Source organism: Hoplias malabaricus, chromosome 3 (assembly GCF_029633855.1).
Source record: "Hoplias malabaricus isolate fHopMal1 chromosome 3, fHopMal1.hap1, whole genome shotgun sequence".
Lineage (NCBI taxonomy): Eukaryota > Metazoa > Chordata > Actinopteri > Characiformes > Erythrinidae > Hoplias > Hoplias malabaricus.
The window spans coordinates 21,254,951-21,282,867 of NC_089802.1; the positions used below are offsets into that span (position 1 = coordinate 21,254,951).

General features: G+C 36.6%; 2 protein-coding genes across 6 annotated transcripts in view; one reads left to right on the top strand and one right to left on the bottom strand.

Moving 5' to 3' along the window:
• Positions 1-1,073: 1,073 nt before the first annotated feature.
• Positions 1,074-17,101, bottom strand: minpp1b (multiple inositol-polyphosphate phosphatase 1b). The gene is made up of 5 exons (XM_066665346.1): positions 16,307-17,101; positions 11,507-11,701; positions 9,560-9,657; positions 5,596-5,726; positions 1,074-2,511 (listed from the first exon to the last, which is right to left on the bottom strand). The coding sequence occupies exons 1-5, from the start codon at positions 16,902-16,904 to the stop codon at positions 2,133-2,135; spliced, it is 1,401 nt and encodes a 466-aa protein (XP_066521443.1). The 5' UTR covers positions 16,905-17,101; the 3' UTR covers positions 1,074-2,132.
• A 331-nt stretch (positions 17,102-17,432) lies between these two features.
• cyth3a (cytohesin 3a) overlaps positions 17,433-27,917 on the top strand; it is a 33,220-nt gene continuing 22,735 nt past the window's right edge. For 2 of the 5 annotated variants that reach the window (XR_010801825.1, XM_066663211.1), the window contains exons 1-2: positions 17,584-17,680; positions 18,146-18,214. Coding sequence is in view for 2 of the 5 variants with exons in the window: in XM_066663211.1 (XP_066519308.1) it covers positions 17,665-17,680; positions 18,146-18,214 (85 nt within the window). In the remaining 3 variants the exon portion in view is untranslated. Of the gene's footprint in view, positions 17,496-17,583; positions 17,681-18,145; positions 18,215-18,648; positions 18,756-25,243; positions 25,538-27,917 lie in introns of those variants that run through there. The other 3 variants (XM_066663213.1, XM_066663214.1, XM_066663212.1) reach the window with 3 other exon arrangements.

Consider the following 27,917-nt stretch of genomic DNA (forward strand, 5'->3'; position numbering starts at 1 on the left):
AAAGCAGAACATAGTACACAACGTATACATGTAAATTGTAGACATAAAAATCCAAAAACCATAAACCATGTGCATATAAATAATAAAACACAACAATAAATGAATGACAGGTAAACATTATTAAAATAATCAACAACTAGAATAAAAACCTCTCTATACCAGAGGAGTTTGCAGGCCATGATGGAAGCCACTTTGCATGGATCTGCCCCCTCAACTTCCCAGCGACCCCTGGGGACCATGGTGTAGACCACACAGCCTCTCGCCAACGTTAGTCCACCACAGTCCTACAAAAATTCCAGAGTGTGTCAGTGTTGACAAGGTCCACTCTGCCTACCTCCAGGTGTTTAAGGCAGCATTCCTGGCCATAACAGTGATAGAGTTGAGCTGAAATCCAGCAGTCCAGTGAAATGGGCGGCCTTGATAAGACATGTAACCCACAGCAATGAGACCCAAAGCTGGACTTGGTACGCTCCCAGGTGCTGTGATATCATGGGAGATGAACAGTCACCATCTGCCTTTAAAGGTGATGTTCTAATGTAATCAAAAAACACTTTTCATCAATTTCAGATGTCTCCAGCACACAGACAGGCTTATGAAAACCTGGTGTCGGTAAACAAGTAAAAAAAACTCTCTGGTTTGTTTATGATCAGAAGCTCAGCTTCTTTTAAGATGCAACGGCATGTTGGAGAGAAAAACAACTGTTGTCCGTACATAGCTGAAGTTTAGCTTGTCTGTAAGTTTTTATTCACTGTTTGAATTGCCACAAAAACTTGTAACTTGAGTTGTTTAGTTTGCATGTCAGACCAATCCACTTGTTTTTTTTTAATCATTTACAGACACCAGGGCTTTGTAAACTGGCTTCCAGCGTGCAAACAGATTGTAGAGCTATAAAATGATGAGGAAATTTCTCCTGAATTTTATAGTGTTTTTTGATTACAATTGTAATGTCTCTTTAACAGTTTTTACAAAGGCTTGAGAAATCCCTCAGCACAACCCTTACCCAGAGAACACAGAACACACACACCAAATAACAAATAATAAAACACAACCATATACAAACCAGAGCAACACACTACTACAATAACCAACAATAACACAATGTTAGCCCTTACCAGAAAGACATGAATGGCATGGTAGGACCCTTTTTGCATTGCCTCGCCCATCAATACATGAGGACAATGACATGAATGGAAAAAAACTGTATTACAATAGGCGGAGCCCTGGGAGAAAAATCCTTTAACATTAATTTTTAATCACAGCTTGAATGTTGTCTGGCATTTGACATTGAAAATATGGCAGACTGATGTTTTGTTTCATAAGGCTATATTATGTTTCATAAGACTAGTCCAAGTTTAGTGAAGACAGGCTTTGAAGAATTCTCAAAAAAGGGTTTTCAAAAAGCTGAAAACAAATACTTCACTCAGTTTTTTTACAAAGCATTCAGGAATAACAAGTGTCAACTGAGCAACTGGATGAAATGAAAGCACTTCTTTGAAGTGAACTTTGAAAATCATTTCAGTACATTTAGGATATATTAGTTAGACACGTCAGTTGTATTTGGATAATGTATCTTGAAAACCTCAAGAGGGATCACTTTTATTTGTATTTGTCAAATACCTAAATTTAAGTTTAAAAGGATGTGAATAAACACACAGTCATTTGACCAAATGATTATAATAGGCAAATAAACCACAAAGCAAAGTCAAAACAGGATTACATATCATAATTAAAATAGCAAACATCCTGGTTACAGCAAGAGTTTTTTTAATTTACATAAACAAACTATCATGGAAAATCATTTATGCAATCACAAAATAATTCTACAGTCATTTCACAAAAAAACATTTGGTTTCTTCAAATCAGAATTCTTAATAAATTTGGCAAATCAATAAAAGATGTGAATCCCATAGTGACACTTCCACCTGAAGAAAATAAATTAAACAAATTAACCACCCACTTCATTTGGTTACATCATCTCACTTGAGGTATTAAAAAAAAAAAATAGACTTTCATTTAACAGCATGGAAAATGGCAAGCATTTAAAAACCAGTGAGGGAGATGGTTAGATTCTTGTCCTCTTACAGCACAAGCACAGATGACCCTCAGAGCCACACCCACATTCTGTATCTACTTCATAGTTCAGTTTTCTTCAGGGTAACTTTAGGCAGTTCACATTCCTTCTTAAAATCACAGCCATCAAGCAGACCAGAATAGTAGTTTCTGACTGTTTCATACAAAGGAGCTAGGTCATTAATGCCAGGAAAAGTCATCGGCTTTTCATTGAGAAAGAACTGGAGTCTGAGGCCTTCACTGCACTCATACAGTACAAACAGCAGGTTTGCAGCATAAGGCACAATCTGGCTGGAGCAGAATTTGCGGCTCTGCTGCTGCGAGAAGTTCTCTGCTTTCAGAGGCTTTTCATCCTTAAAGAAACCCATCAAGGAGAGAAGCGGAAGCAAAGTCTCAGCATGGCCAACCTGGATGCTAACCACCTTGGTCATTTCTCCAAACCTGGGAAATTAACAAGGACAAATTAAGAGATCATGTTTATACACTACTAAAATAAGATGTCAAAATGGGTTATTGTGTCACATAAGCATAAACTGAGACTCTTGCTAGGAATCAAAATTGTGACGATGCATTGACTGAGGACTTGGAAAGTTGCATCAACTGAGAGCCCTGAAAAATATCAACTTGAACTGCTATGACAATTCCGTGAATTATTTCAGCAACCATTTTCTTAAGAATATATTATATTAATATACACTTTTCATGACAACTGACAATATACACACTTAAAAATTATGATTATATAAGAGTTCTTTAGTAAAGAAATTATTCTATGTAGAACTCTGAGCACTTGAAGCGTTTGCATGATTTTGCATCATAAACGAGTTCTTCAGATTGATGAAGAATGTGCTACAGATAGCACTTTTTATTTTAGAAAAGCGTTCTCTATATCACCAAAACGGTTTTTCTATTGTAACAAGCTTGACATCGTAACAATAGAAGAACACTTTTTGGTGCCCTATAGAAACCTATTCTAAAAGGTAATATATAAAACCATCTATAGCACATTTTCAATCAATGTGAAGAACACTCATGATGCAAAGAAACATTTAAAATTAGATGACGCAGGGCTTCTGTCCCAAAATAATTCACTGTGTGTTGAAACCAGAAAATTTGATAATATCAGCACAGATCTATCAGCGTTGCACTGCCTTCCAATTAAATTTCATATAGATTATATAATAATTGTATTGACATACAAATCCCTTTATTATCTTGCCCATGAATACCTGCAATAATTTCTTTTCTTGTTACAAACAATCACAGGATGCTGGCTTTCAACAAGTTCCAAGAATTCAGAAGACTTCAGTGGATGGAACAGCTTTTGCATATAATGCCCTCAACTCTGGAATAATCTTACAGTTAATGTTGAAACGGGTGAAAACTTACTTGTTTAATGTAGCTTTTAGTAATTAACCTTTCCCCTTGGATAAAGGCTGTAGAGCTGGGGTTAACTGACATAGGAAATGATGGTAAACTGTGATGCTAGAGCTGATGCCAGTGTTTGAGAGTGCCCTCATATCTGTGTTATCTGCTGGTTCTCTCCTTTTACTTTGGCTGTTGCGGTTAGATCTGCCGAAGTCACTCGCCCCACTCTGACATTTTCCATATTCTCTATAATCCATAAATACAAACTGAACTAATGCCACATCTCTACTCCCGTCCAGTTAAAGACTGCTCTCCTGTACTCACCTGCCTTGAGACCAGTTATCTGCCCTCCATTCCCAGTATCTGCTACACTACATATCTATCCACAACCCCAGCTCCTGGATATTTGATGGGACTGATTCAGCATAGAGCTTTACTAAAAACCTCTGCAATCTATACAGAATCCAAGGCTGCTTCTACCTGCAGTTTTCAATTAGATTCAATTTGTTTGACTAGAGAAGCATGGGTCCCATTGTTAGTTTTGGTTCCTTCCAATGTTTCTTCAATAGCTTCGAGAGACTTTTTCCTTGGCACTGTTGCTTTTGGCTTGCTCACCTAGGGCTGTTCATTTGGATTTTGGTTTTCATTCTCACTGATCATAAAGCTCATTTGGGACAGAGCAGAATAAATGCATTGTGGGCATGCATGGGTATTCAGGGAGAGATTCGTTCACAGATCACATGCATTTATGACTGTGAACCATCAAATAGTGCAAAAAAAAAAAACATAAAATAAAATAAATATTAATAAGACATCTGTTTTTTATATTAGCTATCATTCAATGCATGCCTAGGTTTGCAGCCTTATAAATGTAGCCCTGAAATAGAATATAAGCCTTATTCCTTTATCGTTACTTATCGTTCAAACGAATAAACATGTACAAGACTGATCAGTGTTGTTGATCCGTGTCAAGCTGCAAGTGTAATGTTCCGCAGGCTCTGAAAACTGGCCTAACAAGTTGTAAAGGAGACATAAAGGTTACCATGGAGAGAGTCCTGGCAAAGCAAAAATAATATATATGAACACTGTTCCAAGACAAAAATACACCTCCATTTTACTACATCATTTGAACACTACAGTAGTCCTTCACATTGTGTGAAATGTCCATGTAGAATGAACCAATAGAAAGGCTCATAAATTACTTACATAAAGATAAAGTCTTTTTACACTGACGTCCACAGAAAGTTAAGAAGGTTTCTTCCGTTTTCTGTGGAGTTGCATGTTTTCTTTGGGCAGTGACGATATATAAAATGAACGCCAGATAATTAACTTCAGGCCATGTTAAATATCTTCCCATACAAAGACACTGTGTCATTGTAGTATGTAAGCAAAGGTTATCTTATTCTAATTATCTTTTTTAAACTTTCCATGAACTTTCAAGAATGTACAAAGTCTTGTTTTATATAACAACACAGTGTCAATCGTATCTGGGATCCAACTAGAGATCAGGAATTTGGGCCAAGTATAACAGAAGAAATAGTCTGAGTATGACAAGGGTTGTGTTAAATAAAGCGGGATTAGATGAAAAGCAAGTGTGTGTACTATTTGACCATTGTCAACTCCAGCTAGATAATATGTTTACTTGTATGTAATTTGGCAAACAGTTTAATCATGTTTTTGAGCTAGCCTAAGTCATTGTTGCACACTTAAATATGATGGTTCTTCAAGGGTTCTTTAGTAAAGAAAACTGTTCCTCTATTGTAACAAGCTTGACATCATTACTATAGAAGAACCCTTTTGTGCAGTATAGATCCCTTTAGCACATTTTGCCATGAATATGAAGAAGGCGTTCACAATGCAAATAACCCTTTATTCGTGAAAAAGGTTCTTTGAGGGCCATATTACATTTGTTGTCTTTTCCATGTTGCTTTTAGTTTTGTCCACTGTATAATTCACTGTGCATTTTTGAGCATATTATGAGCATCATGAAACCTGTTTTTTATGCACTTATTTCAAGACAATTAAAAGATGCAGTTTTAAATAAAAAAAAAACAACAACACATAACCTAAATAAATAAATAAATAACAAATGAACAACACATTGAGCTAAATGATCCCAGTCATACAGCTCTACAAATTAAGCTTTGATAGTCTTACCTGTAGTCATACGATGCCTGGTCAAGTCGCTTGAATAGGTCATGAAACAGGTAACAACTCGATTTGCAGTTGATGTCATGGCCATATCCCCTTTTCCAGTACTGTTTAAGATCATTTTTATATTCAAGGACCTTAAAAAGCCAAAAACAAACATTTATAATCTATTAATTATCCATCTTTAAAAGCAACAGTACTTAGGTTTTTGGGATTTGTGGATTAAGATTCTCTCTGGTGAGAATCTGTAATTAAGACTACTTTTAAAACCTGCATCATGAAAGGGAGCAGTAAGAGTGGAGTATTCAGAGAGAGCTCAGTCAAAATGTGGTGAAGGAAATGTCTTTAGAAGATGTAAGAGAATCTTTACTCTAGACTTAGTCTTATTATTCTTATCACTGTGATAATTGTATTTAGTTTTTAAACCATTTAAATGCAGATACATGCTGTCATTGCCTAAATGACAAGGAAAGAAAATGCAGGTTTGTGTACAAGCATTATTGAACAGAAAAGATAGGATACTGGGTAAAATGTACATAAAAATAGAATACAATGATGAGCAAACCATTTAAATCATATATGTAACTGACAACAGTGAAAACAATAATTTAAATGATGAAACTGAGTAGTTTTATTGTTTCTTAAAAAGTATAAGCCCATTTTTAATTTCATGTCATACAAACATTGCAAAATATTTGGGACAGGCCAAAGAAATACTTTAATTGTGCAATGCTACAAGGAAAATAGATTAGGTTAAATGACAACACGTAAGTGTCGTGTTTGGGTTTAAAAGAGCATCTCAGAGAAGCTGAGTCTTTCAGAAGGTGGAGAGGGCTTCATAGCTCTGTGAAAGACTGCATGGGCCAATGGTGAAACACTTCAAGCATATGAGGAGAAAATGTCGATTTAATCATCTACAGTACATAATATAATTAAAAAATGTAGAGAATTGGGGTAAGCCTTTTAACTCAAAGTACAAGGGCAAAACCAAAATTGGCTGGCTGTGAAATCTGGATTTGGGCCCCCAGGTGGCACTGCATTAAATGCAGACATGATTCTGTAGTGGAAATCTTCATGGACTGAGAAACACATCCGAAAACTATGGTCTGTGAACACAGTTCATTGCTGCATTCACAAATGCATGTTAAAACTCTATCATACAAAGAGAAAAGCATATATATAACCTATATATAAAGAGAAAAACATATATATAACCATATATGAAGCTCGTTTAAAATGGACTGTAGCAAAGTGACAATGTGTCCTGTGTTTGGACTAAGCAAAATCTTTTATTCTTTTTGGAAGCTGAAGAGGAGAGGAACCATCCAGCTTGTTATAAGCACACACTTCAAAAGCCAGTGTCTGAGATGGTAAGGGGGTGCATGTTCGACTAGCGCCTCTTGGAGAGCACTTCTATGCTGAACAATAAATGCAGGTTTGGAGCAACATGCTGCCATCCAGACAACATCCTTTTTACATATTTCTGTAGGACAAGACCAGTCCACATTCTGCATGGATTAAAGCAGCATGGCCACTTATGGGAAAACATTTCACTTTCAAAACTACAGCAAATGTTAAAAGGAGAGATGATGTAACACAATGGTAAACATGACCCTGTCCCAAATTTTCGGCCATCAAATTCAGAACAGGCAAAAACAACAAAAGAATTGCCTTTTCTCAGTTTCAACATTTAAAAATATGTAAAAAACATTTGTACTATTTTCAATTTTATATATAGACTTTAAATGATTTGCACATCATTGTATATTGTTTTGCATACATTTGGCCCAGTGTTCCAACCTTTTAGAAATGGGGTTTGTAAATTAATTGCCAATACTTAATGAGCAAATACATCCAGCAAACATAGCAAATCAAAATCTGGAAAATTTTGTCTCAAGGCTTTCCTTGATGTGCAATGATATGGAAGTAAACACTCACGTTATCCAATGAAAAACATGCATCTTAATTTTTGCCAATTTTTAGATTTCCATGTCATTTAAACACAGCGGCTGTCCTTCACTTTTTGGGAAATTTAATGACGAATGGACCAATCTAAGTGCTACAAAATAAACTTTAAAAAACAAAATAATATATGTTTTTTTTACACTGACTTCCATTGAAAGTTAAGAAGGTTTTTTCCTTCTCCTGTAAAGTTGCTATGTTGGAGATACATATTTAAATGTTTCTAGATGCATATGGTTGCTGATCAGATCATAAACAACTGCAGCAACCTTAAAAGTTTATTTAAGGTGTAGTATTTAAACAACAGAAATTGTGTGGTTGCAAGTTGGAAGAGCATGGGATGGGCCCTATGTGAAGCTCTAATGGATTGAAATAGGATATTTTACATCGTATCCTGTGTATGATTACATTTTGCATTGGACAGCGACTAGATAAAACACTGGCTATAAGAATAGATAAATGGTCAGGATTTTTGCAATCACGAGGACGGAACATTTTAGCTAAGAGCATGTACAATACTGTAGCAAGCCATATTTAAAAATGTATGTACATATATATTCCATGAACCCAAACTTTCAAGCAAAATTACCATTTCTTCTGGTTATAGCTGTAATTTCTTACTAGAATTTTAGTATAGAAGCAGTCAGAAGCAGTTATTCAGCATAAATAAAGAAATATAATGTATGATCTGGTACAACTGGTTCTCATGTTTCAGTAAAGCATCCAGTCAGCCAGGTATCTATTTTATGAATCGTGTTTACAAAAAAAGAGTGACGACAGAATTTGTCTCAGAAATTGTCTGAGAATAATGACTAGCTACATTTTTTTTCAGACAATAGTGGCAAAAACATAATAACTATAACTAAAAAAGTTCATTTTTTAAAAAGATAATAAAAGTTTTTGGCTTGAATGAGCAGCTGCGGACTGAATTTGCTTTTCTTATATTTCTTTGTTCACAGCAGCTCTTGTATTCAGCACCATTAGCAACGCCACATTTACGCATGTAAGCAATAAAAGATGTCAGATCCTCTTTCAGAGGCTGTGCATGTGACTCAATAATGTAAGGGTTGTGTGACCAGAAAAACTGCCAGGAAAACCTACCAGACCACCCTGTTTTTTAGAATTAATAGATTAGGCTGATATCATTTATTACAATATTATGTCCCATCCATAATCAGGAATACTATTGATTTCCATTTTTAAAATCTTAAAGAAAACTCCTACAACTGTGGGGAACTTCTTTCTGGTTTGTTTACGTTCAGAAACTCCACATCTTTTAAGGTGGAATGGTATGTTTGATGAGAAACATTTTTGTGTACATAGCTGAATATTGTATTCACTGTTTGAATTACCACAGAAACTCATTTGAAAGTGTTTTAGTTTTGTAGCACTTTCATTCTGTGTTTACTTTCATACAGTTCACAGTCTCCGTAATATAAAGTGTATTTCTACCTAAATAATTGGAAAAAACAAAAATAAGTCAATATAACCCATGTATGGAGCAGTAATAAAGCAATATCCTTATCTCTTTTTATGATTTTCAATGTTTGGAGGGTTCTTTTTTCTGTTTTTCTGCTGTGAGCAGAGAGAAAAAGGATGTCTAACATACCTGACTGAGCCACATTCTGAGCCTTATTAATTGTACCTGGTCCAACTGAATACATATTTAGCATGCCATTTTAAATACCATTCCTGCATTCCTTTATCACAATAAAATGAATCTTGCCTACTTCTGACTTATCTTCTGAGTTTTTATTATGTTATTATGTATGAGCAGGCAAGGAAAATAAGAATATATCATGTTTTACCTCTCCCTTCGAGCATCCACACCTAGAATTATGTGAAAGCTCTCAGCAAGATACCATGTATCATTCATAAAAAGTCATAGTTCTGACTCATCTTGATTACATGCATTACATGACATATGGTTCCTGTTCCTGAAGTAGTCTCACTAGCAGGATATTACTATAAAAGGAGCGGATGTGAATAAGAGCTAGAAAGTGCATACTTCAGCATCCATTTTATCCAGTAGATTACACCATGGAGAATTCTCAGACTTGATTGCAAACTCATAGGAGCACAGGAAAAAAGCTGCTTCAGCCAAATCTGTGACAAATATAAAGGGCATTGTTAGAATTTCTGAACTGGATGTATAAACATTATTTTAGCTAGCCATTAAATTATACAACCATTAACCAGATCTGTTCTAGATATAATATTTAAATCACCTGCTTGTTTCTACAACCATTATCCATTTTATTAATTCTACTTAGGACATAGGTGCACTTTATAGTTCTACAATTACAAACTTTAGTCCAGCTGTTGCTCTGCATACTTTGTTAGCCCCCTTTAACCCTACTTGCACTTCAATGACCAGGACCACCTTAGAGCAGGTATGATTTGAGTGGTGGAACTCTGCAGGGACACTGACATGGTTGTGTATTAGTGTGCGTTGTGCTGGTGCGAATTGAGTTTTCGCTTGCATGCCTTCTAGCACACTTGAGTGACATCCCGTTCTTAATCCATAGAGTTTAATATGATGTCGGCCTACACTTTGCACACAAACCACACACACAAACATGCCAGCACCACATACGTGTCACTGCATTGCTGAGCATGAACAACCATCCAAACTGTACCTGCTCTGTGGTGGTACAGACCATTGAAGAACAGGGTGAAATGAGGCTAACAGAATGTGCAAAGCAAAAGATGGGACTACAATCTGTAACTGTAGAACTGGAAAGGGCACAATTAGTGTAGAAATATTGGTAAATAAGCATGGTGGCTTAGTGGTTAGCACATTCGCCTCCCAGCGCTGGGATCTTGGGTTCAAGTCCCATCTGGGTGGAATTTCCATGTTCTCCCCATGTCTGCGTGGGTTTCCTCCGGGGTCTCCGGTTTCCTCCCACAGTCCAAATACATGGAAGGTAGATGAATTGGCTTCTGTCTAATAATAACTGTCCTGCTGTGTGAGTGAATGAGTGTGTATGTGAATGAATGTGTGTGCACCCAGATATGGTTGGCACTCTGTCCTGGGAGAAATCCTAGTGCCCGATGCAGTCCTCCAGGTGGACGGTCGTTCCTGGTCGAGAGTAGGCTGTGTGCGTTTGGCTGCAGCTTCTCGCCAGTGTGTGTGGATTGAGTATTCTGAGCGTTCTGAGCAGTGTGGATTGTAAAGCGTCCTTGGGTATCTAGAAAGGCGCTATATAAGTGTAAAGATAGATAGATAGTTATGGCTGACCAATATTTGCAGCAATGAACCAAAACAATAAGACCACTCAAATGATGTTTTCCTCCAATGACAGACAGAGGAGGAAAAAACCCTACCAGTGAAAAGAGCAACAAAGACTGTTCCCGAGGCACAGAAAATGTTATGGATAATTATGTGATGCACTGCACCTTGCTGCATATGGGACTGTGTAGCTGTGTCAGTCAGAGTTTCTATACTGACTTCATTCAAAATTGCATACAAAAGGGACCATTGGAGAATCAATGCTTTGGAGAAATGGAAGACCATTGTTCTGTTACTTTTCCAGGATGCACTCTCGGAAGCACACAAGCTGGTGAAGAGAGGGGCCAGTGTTCTGTTCAGAAGCTGAGTCCAGACATTCAAGGGTACATAAATTTGCAAATGCTGTGACCAAATTTGGCTGATGGACATAATATAATGATTCCTGTGTGTATTACACAGATACTTGTGTATATATTGCACAAAAACAAATTTCCTTTATTTTTATTCTAACAAACTTTTACCCACTCAACCTGCATTTAATTGCTTCATTTAGTGGTCTAGCCCATTTAATACTCAGGCCTATTACATCCAAAGGTTTATTATTTGGAAACTACATAGAAAATGATACAAACTGTCTGCATCTGTTATACTTAAAATTTCTTATGTTATTCATAAATTTTAAAAACCAGCTCCTGGACATTTCAAGTATAAATTAACAGAGACCTGTTGTTATTTGGCTGTGTGGAATCTGCAAGCGATTGGCCACCCTCCTCCGGACCTCATCCATCTCCACAGATGACTTGAAATTTTCAACCTCCTTCAAGGCCGTCTTGTTGTTCTCAACCTCTTCAACAAATCTTTGGCAATGATCGAAGTATCTCATCAGCGAATCATTTACATAGTGTATGAAACGCACATCTATGAAGCAAAAAGATAAGGAATACTTAGTTGACCACGTATACAAAATTAAGTATAATAATTAAAAAGAATACATTTACTTCTGATATTTCAAGTGATATGTTTACTTATTTTAGTTAACTTAATTCCAGATCCAGCTAATTAATGCATCAATTCATTGTTTACTTTTTTGTTTTTATTTCTCACTTTTGACCTCCTATTTCCAAGCCTTATCATTTGATGTTGACCCAGAACAGTAAAACCTTGCCCAAAAACACAGTCTTTAATCTGACAGATGCTGGATGTTTTAAGAAGTTCCCGGCAGTGAAAGTTTCTGGGCTTGATCATTTTAAAAGTACTTTTACTTAGACGTAAACCAGTATTTTATATACAGTATAAACAAGTTATCAAAATGGTGTACAGCCATATCTGATTGTAAAATGAGCACAAGCCACTTTCATTGACCATTTGGATATTCATCAATTTCATCTTTGTCGTAAATGTGCACTCAAATTCACATCTGGTACAAGTGAATACATTTGAGTTTAATGTTTTAACTGTTTGAAAAACAAATTGCTTACATTACATTGACTACAATTACAAGTACAAAAATATAAAATAAAAATACTAATAATTTGTCCACATAGCAATCCTGTACAAAATGAATATTTGTATTTCTATACGTACAAAGATAAAAGTGCTGCACCTACTCCCTGTTCTGTTTAAAGATATATTACACTGTGCATTCATTTTGTACTAATGAATATATTTCTGCTCTGAACCCATCAAACACACTGCAGTGATACACTGTTAATATAATATTTTAGGAAAATAATCACACTATACAATTACATCAAACTAATGCCTTTAATATATCTAAGAGTATTGGCTTCACGTTTTCTAGTCCTAGTTCTGTAATTTTAACACAATAATGTATGGTTTGTAGAGGGAGAAGTACACTTGCTCAACCTCAAGTTCTGCTTTACGAACGCAACTATTGGTTTATGACCATGAGAATCCTATCTATACTTTGGCTGACTTCAGTTATGTGTGCATGAATTACAGCACACTTGTAGAAAACACAGCATGTAAATGATATGCAAATTAGGCAATGTAGGCTGGCACTTGATTTCACACATTGAACCTGATCCATCAAATTAACTCTTCTTCTCTACAAATTTCTGCCTGTATTAAAGCTTCATAAATCAGACCAGATCATTTGTACACCATTCACTACTGACAAATATGTTGGATTTTTTTACACAACATAAATAAGGGCCTTTGAGAATGCAGTAACTTTAATAAAATCTACCTGATGAGAATGCAAGAGAATTTAGCAATAATAAAGGCAAAAACTTAACAGGTTAAAGTACAGCTACAGTTGATGTTTTTTTTATACGCACACACATACATACATACATACACACACATATATATATATATATATATATATATATTTATTTATTTATTATTTAAATAAAAGTTAACATTTGTGATTAATCTCGAAACTTTCAAAGTGTTGTTTTTTATGAAAATTAATCATTTTACCAAATTTGGTACACATTTATCTCTTACAAAAGTTGTTTAAGCTGGAATATGGAGGTGTTTTATTGTCAGAGCTGTGAACTGTGCACTGCAATTTTCTCAATTAAAGTCTGTCTCGGAGTTTCGTCGTGTTTGATGTTGACAGAGACAATCAATATATATATATATATATATATATACATACATACACACACACTGTCTTGCGAAAGTATTTGGCTCCTTGAACTTTTCAACCTTTTGCCACATTTCAGGCTTCAAACATAAAGATTCATTCATTCATTATCTGTAACCGCTTATCCAATTCAGGGTCGCAGTGGGTCCAGAGCCTACCTGGAATTATTGGGCACAAGGCAGGAATACACCCTGAAGGGGGCGCCAGTCCTTCTCAGGGCAACACAGACACACACATACATACCATTTTTGAGACAATTGAGTCGCCAATCCACCTATCAACATGTGTTTATGGACTGTGGGAGGAAAAACCGGAGCACCTGGAGGAAACCCACGCAGACACAGGGAGAACACACCAACTCCTCACAGACAGTCACCCGGAGCGGGAATCGAACCCACAACCTCCAGGTCCCTGGAGCTGTGTGACTGCAACACTACCTGCTGTGCCACCGTGCCGCCCTCAAACATAAAGATATAAAATTTTTGTGAAGAATCAACGACAAGTGGGACACAATCGTGAAATGGAATATAATTTATTGAACTTTTTAACAAATAAAAAACTGAAAAGTGGGGCGTGCAATATTATTCGGCCCCTTTACTTTCAGTGAAGCAAACACACTCCAGAAGTTCAGTGAGGATCTCTGAATGATCCAGTGTTGTCCCAAATGACTGATGATGATAAATAGAATCTACCTGTGTGTAATCAAGTCTCCGTATAAATGCATCTGCTCTGTGATAGTCTCAGGGTTCTGTTCAAAGTGCAGAAAGCATCATGAAAACCAAGGAACACTCCAAGCAGGTCCAAGATACTGTTGTGGAGAAGTTTAAAGCCAGATTTTGATACAAAAAAAAAGATTTCCCAAGCTTTAAATATCCCAAGGAGCACTGTGCAAGCAATCATTTACATTTACATTTATGCATTTGGCAGACACTTTTATCCAAAGCGACTTACAAAAGAGGATCTAACATTCGAACTACAGCACAAATTATACAAAATACCTTACATTAAGTGCAATATGCCAGGAAGTAATAAGTGCATTAAAGAAAGACATTCAGTGCAAAAGATACTCTCAGAAGAGCTGGGTTTTCAATGATTTCTTGAATGCAGAGAGGGTTTCTGTTGCTCTGATAGTGCTTGGAAGCTCGTTCCACCAGCGTGGTACCAGAGATGAGAATAGCCTCAACTGACCTGTACGGGGGTGTTGGTCGTGTTAGTTGGCGCTCCTTTGAGGAACGGAGAGGGCGGGTGCTAACGTATGGTTTTAAGAGTCTATTGAGGTAGATAGGAGCAGAACCAGTGAATACTCTGAAGGCCATCATTAGTGATTTAAATTTGATGCGAGCAGCTAAGGGTAGCCAATACAGCTCAACTAATAGGGGCGTGACATGTGCTCTTTTTGGTTGGTTGAAGACCAGGTGTGGTCTATTGGAATGGAAGGAGTATCAGACCACTGCAAATCTACCAAGACTGGCCGTCCCTCTAAATTTTCATCTCGAACAAGGAGAAGACTGATCAGAGATGCAGCCAAGAGGCCCATGATCACTCTGGATGAACTGCAGAGATCTACAGCTGAGGTGGGAGAGTCTGTCCATAGGACAACAATCAGTCGTACACTGCACAAATCTGGCCTTTATGGAAGAGTGGCAAGAAGAAAGCCATTTCTCAAAGATATCCATAAAAAGTCTCGTTTAAAGTTTGCCACAAGCCACCTGGGAGACACACCAAACATGTGGAAGGTGCTCTGGTCAGATGAAACCAAAACCGAACTGTTTGGCCACAATGCAAAATATGTTTGGCGTAAAAGCAACACAGCTCATCACCCTGAACACACCATCCCCACTGTCAAACATGGTGGTGGCAGCATCATGGTTTGGGCCTGCTTTTTCGTCAGCTTTTGGTCAAAATTTAAGGGAAGATGGATGGGGCCAAATAAAGGACCATTCTGGAAGAAAGCCTGTCGGAGTCTGCAAGAGACCTGAAACTGGGATGGAGATTTATCTTCCAACAAGACAATGACCCAAAACATAAAGCCAAATCTACAATGAAATGGTTCGCAAATAAACGTATCCAGGTGTTGGCCAAGTCAAAGTCCAGACCTGCATCCAATCGAGAATCTGTGGAAAGAGCTGTTGTTCAAAAAGCAAAAGGTGGCGCTACAAAGTATTAACGCATAGGGGCCGAATAATATTGCGCGCCCCACTTTTCAGTTTTTTATTTGTTAAAAAAGTATATATATATATATATACTTCATATGTATGTAGTGAATGTGAGAATGTGTGTCCCCCTATGAATGATTGGTGCCCCCTCCAGTGTTCCTGCCTTGCACCCAATGATTTCGGGTAAGCTCCAGACCCACCACGACCCTGAACTGGATAAGCAGTTACAGACAATGAATGAGTGTGTGTGTGTGGCATAAAGTGCCCAAGGATGGCACTGGTGTTCTCTAATTGATGGCATATCCATGACTAACTTTAGCATATGATACTGTAATACTCCATCTAGGAATCAAATTTAATTTGTCCACTGGTGTGAAAGTGTGATTGCTTGTGATGGACCAGTGCCCTGTCTAGGGTGCGTCTCTGCATTGCGCTCAGTAATTCTGAGAAACTTAAAAATATATTATTTAAAAACTATGGTAAAAAAGTCATTAGGCAGTGAAATAACTTTGTTATGGGATCACTTTTAGACACCTTAAATGTTACAGATTTCTGCTTCCTATCACCATCCCTGTGAACAATTCTTACTTTAAGGTTTTCTAGAAAGAAGCATTTCACATTCACTCTCAGACTGTTTCAATGACTCTGTTTGTTAAAAATAATTGCTGGAATACCCCTTTAAGCCTCCACTCTACAGAGAAGACAGTGTAGGACCACTGTGTGAAAGACATTTATAAGGAAGCGATACAGAACCTCGTACATCCCAGTGCTGATGGAGTCCCTCTTGGAAAGCCTTGATACTGTCCACACATCTGTGTTTAGAGCTGGTCATGAACTCCATACGTTCTCTTCGGAAGTTTTCCTCGGATATCAAGGTTGGGAAAGACTTGGCCAACCTAAAAGCGAGGTGTCTGTGGTCGTTTTTGCCTTTTTCCACGAGTTTACCGTCCATGTCATCAGTGTACCACATTCTCCATTTACTCTGAATGTCATGTAGCCACTGCTCAGTACCCGAGGCCTCTGTTTTGACCAGTTCATAGAGTCGTGCCATCCTTTTAATGTTTTTAACCGTGGGATACCGAGTCCCGTGTCTAATTACTGCCACTAAATGAACTGCACGACAATCAGGGGCTGGGGGTGCCATGAGAGACTTATTCACAAACAAAACATCGTCTATTAAATGTGGGTTCACCTCCTCATATCTGCACTTGGTCCCAAAGTATGTCGCTATTGCTGGTAAAACTGGCTTTGGAAACTTGCAGTATGAAGCGCGAAGCATTATTATATTTAAAGTCGCAATAACAAAATATCTTTTTCGAACAAGAAGCATTGCTGAGTTCATCTTTCCCATACTCTTTGGTTTAATAAACACACAGATAACCGGCTACATTCATTTATGTCCAATAGCTACTACTTCCACGTTTCCTCAAAACACTACGGCTGTGTTCCAATATGCGCCCTTGAATACTTTAGCAAGTACGTATAGTATTGATCCCTGTGGAAGAAAATCAGATAGGACACAGAGAATCGGTCTTAGGTGGCACCCCTTTAACCCTAGTAACCGTTCGCTGTGGAACACGAGGGGGTGCGTTTAAACGCGGGAACTACATTTGGCACTAACTAGTGAGAATATGTCGGCGCGTATTGGAGCACAGCCTTAACATGGCCAGCACAGAGTGAACGGTAAACAATTTCATTCGTGCACTGTTTAATCCTTACACTTACATTTAATTGTCTTATAATATTTATTATTATTATTATTATTATTATATAGGTACTACGTCTGATCAAATGGCTTATCACACATATTTAATATCTCATGTTTGTTGGATGTAAATATGCCAATTGAACTTCATTGATTTGTCCACAAGATGGAGCACCGCCACGCTGATCAGTTTCGGTTTGAAACTCAATCGCGGTGGTTTTACAGGCCCATAAATAGGTAGAGCATTATTTAAAATGAAACATTAGAGCTTATTAGATGTGTGTTACATTCTCATATATTTTGGAAGACAGCCATCTTGTTGAAAAAGCAGTCGAAATGTCGGCCTAATTCCAGTTAAAATGTAAACGCTAAATAGGGTTGGTTGCACGTATTTTATCTCCTTATAATGGCTGAGACCACGGGTAAATATCTAACACAAATACAGGAAACGTGTTTCACCATGAAAAACCAATTGAGAAGTGTGTAATGTTGCTAATGGTCAAATCAAAATTTTGATATTTTAATATCCTAACAGCGAGCATATATCGGTCCACTGGCGTAAAAGGGCTGGCACACCACTGACTGAGTGTAGGCCACTGCTGGTCCACCATCGGACAGATTTTTAATTCACAGAGACTTTTATCCTGGAAAACAAACGAATACAAATATTACCAGCACTTATGAAAGATATGAGTATGCTTGATATAAAAGGATTATGTTGAAAATATTGGCACTGTGATGGTTTAAAATTATTTACTAATGTAATTTAAAAAATAATAATAAAAGAAGCTAATGAAGGAAAAATTATTAAATTGTACTTTGAATGTAAAAGTGCTAGAATGTGGCATTTCGTCTGAAATTCTGTTTGATAACTGTTGTCTGTCTAGAAAACACTGTGCAAACTCCAACTTTGCCCTCAGTGGACCAGCCGTGGTCTGCCGTCTCCTTGCTACCAGGTATGTAATTTCGATGAACAGATATATAGGATATATGAGTTTATTCTTTAAATGATGCAGAAATTGTATTAAAAAGATTTTTTTTTTAAATAAATTTTTCATTGTTGTTTGATGTGAGAACAATGGTTGACTCAGTAAGCAGTTTTTATTATATTAATTTGGCATTAAATTAATAATCTAGCCTTGTAGGGTATTAGCAAGAACAAGCCCACTGCCACACCTAAAGACAAGAGCCTAAATGAATGTAAATGTTCTTCTGGAAGATGAGAGTCATAAATAAAAAAATGTCTTGTATAATAATAGATAACAGTTATCTGTTGTTATTCAAACTATTAAAAGAATTTTCAATAGGAACTGACACCAATGTGATATGAATGCAGTTGTTGTTGAGCTGAGCTGATTTGCTCAAGCAGGTTTCTCTTCCAATGAAAATGTGCAAAAATGAGGTTTGAACAGAATGAGGTTTGTAAGGCAGCCAGAGCCCATAGGTCTGCATTTGCAAGCAGGAAATGAGGAAGAGGAGCATGTAACCACTGACCAGGTGAGTATCAGGGAAAGATACCGCGCTGGGCTTTGTCTAATATGTCACCCGCATGTAGTCCCAAATCTGAGATAGTGGTGATTTGCATTTCAGTTTGAGTAATAGTAACACAGTTGTTTGAATGTAAATAAAGAAGGACAGTGGTCAGTGTGTTGAAGATTAATCATAGCTCTCCTTACCTTTTTTTGAAAGTGCTGCAAACTTCATGTCAGTGCTCATTTAATTTCATTTTGAGATCAAATATATACAACTGATCTAAATCTCATGTATTAAATATAATTTATATGCAGAATGAAAGAAAACATGACCACAGAACTGTGTAACCCCCCCCCCCCCCAAAAAAAAAAAAAATAATAATAATAATAATTATTATTATTATTTACCAACCAAAACAGCAAATTCTAAATTAAGATCAATAGGATCCAGGTCCATTTTATAGAGCATTTGCATATAGATGGAAATTTCATCAAAAAGACATGCAAAAACTTTAAAAGAAATCTTTTATTTTGAGAGAGCTAGGAGGACGAAGTTGCGCTCTAATCTTGCTGTGGATATAAGAAACACAGCTATTTCTGTCCACCCATCCACAGTGAAAAGACCATTTAATGCTATACTTGAATTGTGAGAAAAGGAGATTGCAACAGACTCCTAACATTGGTATACTTAGTTCTCAGAAGGATTTCTTTCTTTTTTCTTTTAACTCTGGGGATTTGTCAGAAAAATATCCTATATTTATGTGACTCAGGGAGAGTGGGCAGTTTCTAGTTTGCCTGGACTGTTAGGAGTTGTGGTTATTATAGTGGGTTATAGTGTCTGACAGAAATGTCATTGTTTTCTTAGCACTGACTGCTTCATTCTGTTTCACTGAGTGTCAAGGAAGTCACTGAGATCCTTAAAAATGCAGGAGAGCACTGTTTAAAAAAAAGGGATAGAGCTGCTGTTTAAGCCTTTTGGATTTGTAATTTTGATTATACTGCCCAGGGAGAGTGCTTAAAATAATAGGCCAGGCTGGGCCATTTTCAATTTCACTTGAGCGATTTAGCTGCTAGCTACAGACGCCCCCCTGGGACCACCACCACAGCCTTTTCTTACAGTGATGAAATATAATAAAATGACAACTAAAGGTCTTAGAGGTCTCTCTAGAATACAGCTAATAACATGCCCTAAAATAATCGCTATCTTCACCTATAAAACAGCTACAGTACTGTGCTATGTCATAAAATCGTTTTCATCACTGTATAAAACACTTTCAAAAACACTACTATGACACACTTAAATGGAGCCTGTGGACAGAGTCACTTTTAAATCAAGACTAAAAACATTTCTATTATCTTACAGTACTATTCATTTTTTATTATGTAACAGCACTTTTGCATAGCTTCTGTTTTATATTCTAATTTATTGTCTTTTTTATTTTCTCTGCAAAGGCTTTCTGAGGTGCTAGATCTCACAAATGTTCCAGTTAATTGTACATGTTTGAATAATTGTAATCAGGAATTATCTTTACTTTTAATTATAGTTACTGAATTGAAATACTTTAACCTACGCTAACATTTGATGTTGAGTTGTGAGCACAACAGTTTGAACAACTGCTTTGGGCATACTGTTTATTTAAATGTTGAGCAGGTGTCCACAGATGGTTGGACTTATAATTTAATTGTGAGTAACTACTCAGCTGTTAGGAGAAAGTTTTGAGGGTTTTTTTTTGCTGCATTTTTTTGGGGGAAAAAAGGAACTGTTGAAAGTGCAAACACTTCCTGAGCTGTACCGGATGTGTCCTCTGTTTCTCCTGCAGGATGTCATTCCCACCCTGTAGTTGCTGTTTTCTCTTGCACATCACACACAGCAGAGGTGGCTCTGTGCTCTTCCTCTCTGTGTCCGTGACCTGGGGCTAATATTTAATTTATACTCATGATGGTTCTTTTATAGTAAGTCACTTTTACGCTGTATAGTTTAAATTCCTACAATTCGTATGAGAGAGAGCTCATATATATATATATTTACTCACATGTATAAAACACATGTTTATAGGTGAATTGATGACTCAATAATGAGTGAATATGTGAGTGTGTTTCCCTGCAAAGTGGTTACAGACAAGGAATGAATGAATGTTGTGTTGTATCATAAATAACAATTGTCATTTTATTAAAATATTTTTATTAAAATAAAGCATTAACATTAATAAACATTAAGTATTAATATGCTGTGTTCACAATCACTAATACCATTTTATTAAATTGTCTAAACCAAAACTGACACGTACGTTTTGATTCAATATCTGCAAGAACAGAGCTAATTAATTTATATGCTTTTGCAGAGCCTTGTTTTATGATGGAACTCATAACAAATGATTATTTTTAAAACTACACAACAGTTACCATAATATGTCAAGAGGCAGACAATATTTGAATGTTGAATGACAATTATATGTAACAGAAAAACCTTTATAATTTATTTGTACACTATATATAGATGGACTACAGTCTTTATTTGAAGTACAATAAAGTTCACCTATATGTGAAGGCAAGCTGATAAATTAGAAAATGAGTGTCGAAACAAGGAGGTCATTTTCATGTTTTGCCAGATTGGTCTACATCTATTTATTGAGGTTAGAGGTAATACAATTATTTCCAAATTTCCAAAGAAGGCTCCAGAAGCACAGCTGATAAAGTACCTCTGTTTGAAACATCCTGTTTCTTTGGAAAATTCTTCCGAATGCGTGGGGGAAAAATGTTATTTCTTGGAACAAGTAAGAGAAGTCAGGATTATTGAAACACATAAAAATTAAGAAGGTTTTCAACTTTTAGCTGACTTTGAGCTACAGCTTTGATATCAATAAGAGAATGATCTGTTCAAACCTAATTATGTCACAGTGTTAGGTCATTATGAGGTTGTTTCCTATATTCCATATGTAGCAGTGTGTTTCTGTCTGAGAGAGCTGAGTGTTGAATGGGTGGAAATGTTAAAGGTGTGGCTTATAGGGTTGACTTCCCATTATTGTGGCGTAAATCTTAGGACACCCACAGGAAAGCTCCTCTCTGTCTCTTTCCTTGCTTCAGAACGTGAAGTGTCACATAAAAGCAGTCAGATATTTTAGAATTAACTTTTTTAGCAATCACTAAGTTATACTTTAATATACAACAAATGTGTAAACGAGTGTTACATTGTATTCAGTGAAAGATTTGATCATTTTGATGAAGGTGAATCTGCTGGTGGATAATGTAAAGAACCTGAAATGTGTGTTAGTCATTAAGGCCAGAATAAATGACATAATTTCTGGACTTGGGCAGGACCTGGTTAGGGCTGACTGAAACACACACAGATTCCTGGAAGAGTTTGTTGTGGTCATTGTTATGTTTAACTTTTGGGGTCAGTCAGTCTTAACAACACTCATTCCTCCAGTCGTGCTATGTCTGTGTGAGCCATTCCAATAGTAATGGACATACTTTTATGTTACTGGAGTAACTTTTGCTGATCCAGCTGCTTTCATTTTGGAATATCAGAATGTGTTAGATTTGTCATAATATAAAAATAATTTAAAATTATGTTGTCCAATGCGTGTTCCTGCCTTGTGCCCAATGATTGCAGGTAGGCTTTGGACCCAAAGTTTCCCAGACCAGAGAGAAGTGGTTACAGAATGTGAATGAATGAATGAATGAATGAATGAATGAATTAATTAATTAATTAATTTAAATAATAAGAAAGTAATCTTTTTTTATTGTTATTATGTTCTATTGAGGTTGCACATGAACATCAATTACATTAATTTACATTTATGCATTTGGCAGACGCTTTTATCCAAAGCGACTTACAAAAGAGGATCTAACATTCGAACTACAGCACAAATTATACAAAATACCTTACATTAAGTGCAATATGCCAGGAAGTAATAAGTGCATTAAAGAAAGACATTCAGTGCAAAAGATACTCTCGGAAGAGCTGGGTTTTCAATGATTTCTTGAATGAAGAGAGGGTTTCTGTTGCTCTGATAGTGCTTGGAAGCTCGTTCCACCAGCGTGCTACCAGAGATGAGAATAGCCTCAACTGACCTGTACGGGGGGTTGGTCGTGTTAGTAGGCGCTCCTTTGAGGAACGGAGAGGGCGGGCGCTAACGTATGGTTTTAAGAGTCTATTGAGGTAGATGGGAGCAGAACCAGTGAATACTCTGAAGGCCATCATTAGTGATTTGAATTTGATGCGAGCAGCTAAGGGTAGCCAATGCAGCTCAACTAATAGGGGCGTGACATGTGCTCTTTTTGGTTGGTTGAAGACCAGACCAGACATTAATAGCACCATACATCGCAATCAAACAAATAGTATATAGGAAAAAAGGAACAAAAACAGTCTGTAAAGTACTCTATAAAAGACCCTCAAGGTAGGTCCATATTGGAGACCATATCCGCCAAAATCTCTCTGACCTCTGGTGGAGGTCATAAGTTAGCTTCACTAGAGGAAGGAGGGACGTCAGCTGAGAGAGCCATAAGGACAATGATGGAATTTATTGAGAAGACCAAAGTAGTAAGATACACTTTTTGCTATGAAAGCCAATAAAACAAAAATCTGTCTCAACTGAAAGATGTCAAAGGTGTCGTCATGTTGGGCATTCAGCAAATATAATGACGGGCGCATGTCAAACTGTATGTCAAAAATGTTTTCCATTACTGAGTGCACTTCCCTCCAGAATGTTATGATTTTATAACAGGTCCAAAATGACTGAATAAATGTGCCTCTCCAAGAAAGTAATTTTTAACAAGGGGTCAAGTGGTGTTCTGGGTTCGTGGGTTCACACCCTGCCTCAGGTTATTTTCTATGAGGAATTGGGTTACAGAAAGTAAATGAAAGAATATTTAATAAGGAATTATAATTTGTCCACACCAAGAAAAAGATTTTTTATTTCTTGTCTGTATTTTGATTATTTTGTTAACATTTCTCCTGTTACATACCTAAGTGCATTTTATTTTTTAAATCTTACTCAAATTAAGGTAAAATTTAAGATTTCCTGTTGTATTGTATTGAGTGCTTTTTATAAGCAATTGTGGTATAACTGAATAATTGCTCTCAGAGATTTACATCCTTGCTATTCACATCAGTTTAAGTTCCTCAAAACCAACTGCATGCTGTTAACAGAGGTTAATGATTGACATTTGAAACATAACTGATGTTTGGTGTCAGTGCACACTATAAGCCCTAAAGATCGAAGGCATCCCTTATGAATGAAAAGGAATGAGCAGCCACACATCAGCATACATTCACTATGCACTACGTCCTATACACACTGTAAGGTAAAGGTACAAAACCATGAACAAATCATCCAAGAGTCACCATGAAAATTATTATAGCAGCGATCAAACATCTACAACTTCTGGCAAAAAAATAAGTAAATAAATTATGAAATCCATCCATCCATTTTTCCAACCATTATCCACAGCTCTTTTTTTTTAAATCACCACATGTAAAGATGTAATATCAGTTTTTTTACTTTAAACTTAATAACAAAAAATGACAGATATTATACAAAAACATTTTTAATAGGTAACCACTGGTATTGTGAAACACCATATTAATTTGAATTATTTTATTTAATGGTATATTTTCCCCTGCTCCAAATGTATGTAGTCTCATCAAGCCTTTTCATTGACAAATTTTTAAACATCCACCATAAATATTTAGTCTGATTAAGATCCAGACTATTTGCTGATTTGAGCCGATATGACTTGCCTAAATAAAAGCTTTAACACTCTGCTCTGTGGCAGGATTCATTATGAAACATAATCATCATCACCAAACCAATTTTCTATCAGCGGGTTGAGAATAATAAGCAAAGATTCAGTGTATGCATATGCATTTACTGTTGAGGTAATGATTCCATCTCCCCTGGTCCTCTTCCTGACCGGCAATCCAATAACACAAATGAGTGGGAAAATATGATGTTTTGTTTACACAATCATATGTCTTATGTTTTTGACACAACACAGAAGTTCCAGCATCATATCCTTAGAAAATGCATATGCATGATTCATTGCTGAATATCACTTTCATCCAATCAGTCACACTCCACTATTGCTTATTCTAGGCAACTGTAACATTGTTTTCATCTGTTTATATTACACATTTGAGGTGACTGGGAAAAACCAACATGTTTTAGCACACTCAGCGTTACATTTGTATTTTGAAGGAGATTTATATCTTTGTTTCAATTGGCACCTCTTTTCTGGGTGCTAATTTTTCTCAAAATTCTGTAAATGGTCTTTTTAAACTGCAGTTTAGTTTGCATATTTGCACTAGAATTTGTATAAGGAATGAAAATTATATGACAATTTCTATTTTTTTTCCTTATCCCTTGGTTTATTTAGAATTGTGTAGTTTTTTGTTCGTTTCCGTGTGTGTGTCGGTTAAAACACGAGGCGTGGCTTTAATATGACGCAATCCACTTGCGGCCACGCCCATAGTCTGTGGCTGATGTGTGCCTGTATCAGTAAGCCGAGGTGAGCTGATGAAGACAGACAGACAGAGAGAGAGAGATTGATTGATTTGTCATTATTTTATTATATAAGACAACGTTTTATTCTTCTGAGCAAAAGTGAAGAGGATATTGACCGTTGACAGCGCTTCAGCTTCTACTGTTGAACTGGACCACCACCAATACAAATGTGAATGAGGAGAAGGGACTGATTTAACTGCTGTTCCAGTTGGGTTTTCCCATCTTTTTTCACCCGTCGTTTTTTAATAAGCTGTTTATATCAGTTCTCTTCACCTTATAAACATGGACGAAGACAGTAAAGGTAAGGAAGCTTTTCGAGACCCTCACGTTTATTTAGAAATTCCTCGTCGTGTCTGTGTTATACATTGTACAGTAATGCTGCGAATGAAAATGACTTTCTGACACTTCTCACCGTTTCATTTAACACCCTCCCAGAACTGTTCTGAATCATTAACCCTAGCTCAATGCTCAACATGGAGGTTATCTACCAGTTTAGGAATACGTGCTACATATGCAGTATGTGTCTGAAAATTGATGGACACCTATGTAAATTAGTGATTTATGTGACTTTTATGTGACATTACCCTTTGATGATGTGTGTTCTGTAAATCACCCGGAGGTGTAAAATCCCAACAGCATTAGGCTGTGTGTGTAGTGTGGAACAACACGGTTCTAAGGAGCTAGAACTTCACTCAGTTCTTTTGGTCTGAGTTGGAGTGGAGTTTGTAATCCAGAATCCCTTAAGCATGTATGACTGAAATTATATCAAATTCTCACAGCAGTTTTGTAGTATATGGGGCTAGGGTTAATAGATTCATAATATATCTCATATATTAATCATTTTCAGATAGCAAGGTCTGCAATTTTTTATCATAAACTATAATATCAGAAAAAAATGCTGTTTTATGCAGTAATATTTAGTTTATATAAAACTGACACAACCTGTGCTCTGTACATGGAAACCACAGCTAAATGACATTCATAAGGCTGGTTTCCCAGACAGGGATTAAGCCTTGTCCTGGACTATGGAAAATAACAATTGAAAATGCTGTGTAGTCCAGGACTAGGCTTAATCGCTGTCTGGGAAACCATCACTTAGCGTTCAAAATGAATGCCAGATGTTCTTGTTGCTCAGAGTTATGAAAAAACACCTGATGTTTAATTTATTTAAAATAATTGCAATTTTGGTCCAAAATAAGTCACAATAAATGATAAATGTTATCCCCAAATTGTTCAGCATTAACAGGGGCTAAACTTCTCATTAACACAGCTAATTTCAAAGTTCAAAAGAAATGTTGAATAAACAGTTGCCCACAAACCTTTGGCCATATAACATGAAATCACCCAGATCTCCAGCCCAAGTTCCCCAGAGTCCCCTTCCTTGCCTCAGCTCACAGTGAGCGTGGTCCACAGTTAGCAAATAAGACTTCACATAATTCATGTGAAAATCACTGAGTTAGAAATGAACATTTGTGGGGGCAGCAACTGCGACAAATTGGAAAATGGCCTGTTAATGCCATTAATTTAAAAAATCAAGTGTCTACAAGCATTTGAACATATATTGTAACTGAAACACAGAGGCAGCTTCCATCTTTCTAGCAGACTGAGAGTGGAGTGTGACATCTTTGTGGCCAAAAAAGTCTCATCCTTGTGACTGATACTCAGCAGCATAGACAGACATGGTCATGTGATCCTAATGGAAAAATGACATACTCTGTTGGAATTAGATTTATGTAGCAGCATCATGTCTCCTCTTATTTCTCATGGCACAGAATAAAAAGAAATTTGAAAAATACACAAAATCCCTATGACTGAGGTGTTATGAAGAGTGTGACCCCTACTAGCATTTAATTGTTAAGTGACTGAACTTGCTGCAGATTTGTATGGGGAACATCTTTTAAAAAGAGGGTGAGTTTAAAATATAGAATCTGCCTAGTGCTCTTTAGCTCAGGGAGACGGCTGGGAAAGAGATGTAGCAGCACTGCTCAAGTTAAGTGTCTTTTAACATCTTCATTGACTTGGTCAGTAACTTACTTGGTAGTTTTGTTTTATCTGAGCGTGGGAAAAAAACGAATGAATAAGACTTTCCCTCCATTCTTTCAGGGTGAAGGTTGAATGGGGGAGACAGAAAGGGTCTGAGTCAAGGGTATTCTGAAAGGGCAGGCTGCCAAACTACCTAGGAAACTACCTATTTTTTGTGAGAGCAACGACATGTGTTAACAGTTGCTACCAGCCTGTAGGGTGTAAAGGGTGTAAAATGGCAATTTAGCCACATTAGATATAAATGGTTAGAATAGATGATAATCAATTGATAATTTAGGGCCAGTATAAAGTTACATGTCTATACTTACAAATAAAAAAGAAAACGTATTGTATTTATTATAGTATTATTTCTATCTGTTTTTATCTGTCTATTCTGTCTTCTTTCTGAACACTTCTAATCACATTTATATCATTGAATAGTACCATATTATTCAATATTACCAATTAAATAAAATTGTAGGGAAGTAGGAGAATTCATAAAGCACCAAATTGTCTTCTAAAGACTAATAATTGAATAGATAGGGAAAATCTGATAATTTATTAAAGAAACTTAATCAGATTAAAGGAACATTACGTAATATTTTGACCTTAAAGTCACAGCTTCAAAATTATTGTGATGTTTCACTGACGATTAACAG